A 4,471-nucleotide genomic window follows, 5' to 3' on the forward strand; every position below is an offset into this window, starting at 1 on the left:
TTTCAGGCTGGACATAAGGAAGAATTTCTTTACTGTCCAAGCCCCCAAGGTCTGGAACAGCCTGCCATCGGAGGTGGTTCAAGCACCTACATTGAACACCTTCAAGAGCAAACTGGATGCTTATCTTGCTGGGATCCTATGACCCCAGCTGACTTCCTGCCCTTTGGGCAGGGGGCTGGACTCTGTCTTCCAAGGTGCCTTCCAGCCCCAATGTCTATGAAATCTATGAAACCACGTTCTCAGGCAGGATTTTGCCAGGACTGAAACCACCATATACTGCCAGTAGAATGGGGAAGCATCTTGCTACATGTTTTCTGCCTTCCACCTCCATGTTCCAGGTCTGCCCCTATATTCAGCTGTGGTTAAATCAGAGCTTCTTGAGCTATAGAAATTTCTCCTGAGATTCCATCAGCAGATTGGACAGGGGAAGAGGAGGGCACTAGGCTTCATTTGTGGTATGTCTGCCAAAAAAAAAGATTGCCTCCCAGCCAGCTTATATGAAGGACACAGTGGAAAAAGCTTGGGACAGAAGTTCCTGTGAGGCCTGGTGTGCTAATCCAATTTGCTCCCTGCCTTCCTCACCCTCCCAAGAACCCCGGTCATGTCCTTGATCAGCTCCAGGCTCACTAGCACTCCTGGGAGGAGAGCCACTCACCTCGTCAGCAGCCTCCAGCTTGGAGTCAAACTGGCAGAAGATCTGCTCCAGCTCCTTGCGGATGACATTGGCCAGAACATTGAGACGCCCCCTGCAAGAGCAAACAGAGTTAGTAATACTGAGAACTCATACAGCCTGCCCAGAGACGGACCCTCCATCCCTCATCCTCCAGGCCCTACCTAGGACTCAGTGCCTGAAGAGGGCAGAGGTGGGGTGCCTTCCCGTGGTTGGTTCCACAAAGAGCTCCTCTCTCAAGCCTGTCTAATTACTGCCACTCCAGCCAGAATCCAGCAAAGATACACCAAGGAACTTGTACACCACACATTTCTTAAGCAACCTGGATGCAACTGGCCAATGACATCCTCGTCATAAGGCCACACCTCCAAGCTGCTCCATGCAGCGCACCCAAGTGACAGGATCTCTTTAGCAGAAGCTGCTACATACACCCTGGAACCACAAATTGTGGGGATGCTCCTCTCCCATCCACTGCAGCCCAGGAATATCCAGGCAATAAAAGCTTTGCAAGCTGGCCAGTTTGTGCAAGATATCTAGAGACCTTCTGTAAGTGGATACTATGACTGTGTAACACAGCTTGAGAGCAGCCATCAGCAAGTGTCCTCAGGACTGGGTGATGGACAATTCGATTTCTTACCCTCGATCAACTGAGTAAAATCCCTTAAAACAATGTAACTGTCTTTGGAAAAAGGCCCACTGACCAGAGCTAGAGAAAGCCAAGTCCTCAACCCCTCCAGCCTGAAACCCAGCTAGCTTATGGGGTTGTGTATTACCTGTGGGGCATGCCCATAATAACATAGTCCACCCCCTTCTCGCTCGACTTGTCAATGATAGTTTTCAGAGCAGGGATCAGCACCTCGCAGCCTTCCAAGCCAAAGCGCTTTTCTGAGGACCATTTTCGATGTAGGAACTCCTCAAACCTGAAGGGCAGAAGCAGAGAGAAGTCACTCAAAAGGCTACAGCTTACAAGATGGGGAATAAACAACTCCATGGGATAGTGCTGATGGAGGATATACATCAAACTCTTCTCTTCTGGGCAGTGAAAACCTGTTGGAGGGCAGCTCCCAAAGTTTTGTTCTGGAGAACATGGCAACACAACAAGTCCAAGATCCAGACCAAAGGAAAAAAGGACCAAATGAGTTTACATTTTAGGGATCTTCCTTACAAAAATCAACACTGTATGGAAAGTATGTACATGCACATACAGAGATGCTCTACACATGGATTCATGCACCACCAACAGCCAACTTCAGAAGAGGGCTGGAAAGCACTTTGAGACCATCAGACCACCGAGATGGGACTCCCACAGCATTCCAGCTAGGGGGACCAGGATGTTACTTTAGACAGGAGAGCTGGCTCTAACAGGACATCCTACGGCTGGAAGAGGACACCCCAACCTATTCACTATAGGGCTGCATGGTAATGTCATTCAAGGACAGTGGAGTACCTGGTTGATCGCACCAGCCTGGCCAGCAGGGTGCGTTTTTCCTCACTGGTGAACTGCATGATTCCTGGGGTCTCAAATTTCTGCCGTATCCATTGACACTGCTCCAGGTCATTAATGAACATGAACTCCACCCCAATGTGCTGGCAGTAAGCCATCTAGGCAAAACACAGTAAAGACGTGTCAGATAAAGCAGACCCAAGGCTGGTTTTTCTCCACCTTGGAAACAGAGTATCCAACTAGAAACTTCCTTAAGACATTAAGTTATAGTGGGACTGGAAAACATCCACCTCATTGCCTTGCAGGTCAATGTTGCCTGTGTTACCAAGACTGAAATGATCAGGGCCTGAACAGTGTTCCCACTGACTTCACTTACTGCCTGGAGTTAAAGCACAGCTGGTAGATGGCCCAATCACACTGCAATGAGACCCTGGTACCCCTAGAACTAGGCTAAGGTGGGTTCAGAAGGTATCCTAGAGAAGCAGGGCTGGAAGGGACCTCCAGAGGTCCAAGGTAGGATCAGCCCTGTCCAAACCATCCTAGACAAATTCATTGTCCAACCTCTTTGTAAAGCTACTGTCAGGTCTGACAACACCAAACATCACACCCAAACCTGCCACAGGTAAAAGCAGGAAGACCAGTGACCAATATCCTGCTTCTATGAAAAAGATTGTTAATAGATGCTTGAGACACCAAGCAGAGGCTGTGCCCCCATTACAGAAGGTAGCAACCCCACTCCCCCCTCACCTCAGTCCATACCAATCTGAATGGGGGGAAAAAAAATTTCCCAACCCCAAATGCACCATCAGTCTGATCCCGAGTGGAGACGGAAGATCCTCAAGCCAGCAACCTCCAGATTTAGTCCCAGTAGGAGCATTGGCACAGCTCACTCACCATCCCCAGCCTGGGCTACAGCCCCATGTCTAAAAGAGGCTTACAAATCCCCAGACCCATGGAACAGCAAGCAGGGGGAAAAGGAGCAACCAACCAAGCCCAGAGGCCTGGGAAGTCTCCATAGCAGAACACAGACAGACTTCGCTACACCTAGATCATCCCGGTCCAGTAGCTGTCCAACCTCTCCTTGAACTCCTCCAGCGACGGAGAATCCACCCCTTCCCTGGGCATCTATTCCAAGTTGCCACCACCTGTCCACTTTTCGGGAAGCCAGGCTCACACAGTGGTGCTCCCTGTTCTGAAATATTCCCTGGCTGAAGATCACACCCCATACAACAGCTGCAGTGGGCCAGAGTAGGCAGTGCCCCATTCCCAACACCCTGGCAGGCGAGGGAGTTCAAGACAAAAGCTAGAAGCTCTGCAGGGTGAGGCTGGAGCAACAGTGCCTGGAACCAACCCATTACGATCCCTTATTCAGTACTACAGACTCACAGCTAGAACCACGTCTTTCCAAGAGCACTCAGCTCCCAACAGGTTTCTTACCATGACAAGATCTGCCCTTGGATGTTATAGAACAAGATGAGGAGGCTCGACTCCTAGGTTAAGCCCAACCCAGCCCTTCATGCTGCCTCAAGCAAAATGTTTGGCAAATCTTTTCATGCAGCATTGTCTACTGCCTCTCTCAGGGAAGAGTGGGGGGTGGGGTGGGGAGGGGTTCCCCTCAGATGAGGTGCAAATGAACACCTTTGGAGACCCAAATATTAGGGCAAGGATGCCAGCCCTGGCAAGCTTTGTAGCCAATGATAAAAACACAAACATTCAGATCTATCCCCAAAAAAGGAACCCAACCCCCAAGAGATGCAGCGATGCCAAGCTGGTTTCAGCTGGGTGCTGCCTTGTTTCTTGGCTAGGGCAGCCATTTCAGTGTTAAGAAGCAGGTAGTGTCTGAGGCACCGATTACACTCGGCAGAAAGGCCCTGCAGGTTGGGGATGGCAACCACAAAACATTTTCATGCTCAAGGCCACCAGGCTGTCCATAGGGTGATGCATGATTGTTCTCCATCCCTTGGTTGCCGCAGGACACGACATCAAGTGTTTTCTAGGGGGTGTGGGTGGCCAACCAACCCAGGCAAGGCAGCTCCAAGACTTTCTGCCCAGCTCCTTAGAAGCAGCTTTCTCTGCCCTCACCCCCCGACTGGGGGCCCCATTTCTCCTAATGCCCAAGCTGGGCTGGGACCCACCGCTACAACATCTTAGTCAACCTACAATGGCTCCTTGGCTGAGGTGAAGCTTACAGCCCCCACAGAAAGCAACTGGAGAAGCAGGATTGCTGAAGGCACAGAAGACAAGAAGACCCCACTTTCCCCCAACTAAGAGGTTTATGGAATGGTTTGGATGGGCTGATCCTGCCTTGAGACTGGATTAGATACAACCCCCCCCCCCCCCAAGGCCCTTTCCACCCC

General features: G+C 50.7%; 1 protein-coding gene across 4 annotated transcripts in view; it reads right to left on the reverse strand.

Moving 5' to 3' along the window:
• Positions 1 to 4,471, reverse strand: part of OGDH (oxoglutarate dehydrogenase) — a 70,738-nt gene that overhangs the window by 29,883 nt on the left and 36,384 nt on the right. For all 4 annotated transcript variants that reach the window (XM_019503949.1, XM_019503931.1, XM_019503957.1 and 1 more), the window contains 3 exons: positions 2,118 to 2,272; positions 1,444 to 1,590; positions 656 to 746 (listed from right to left, as the gene is read on the reverse strand). In XM_019503949.1, the coding sequence (XP_019359494.1) occupies positions 656 to 746; positions 1,444 to 1,590; positions 2,118 to 2,272 (393 nt within the window). The remainder of the gene's footprint in view (positions 1 to 655; positions 747 to 1,443; positions 1,591 to 2,117; positions 2,273 to 4,471) is intronic.

This window comes from Gavialis gangeticus, unplaced genomic scaffold (genome assembly GCF_001723915.1).
Source record: "Gavialis gangeticus isolate Ggan-Ray unplaced genomic scaffold, GavGan_comp1, whole genome shotgun sequence".
Taxonomy (NCBI): Eukaryota; Metazoa; Chordata; order Crocodylia; family Gavialidae; genus Gavialis; species Gavialis gangeticus.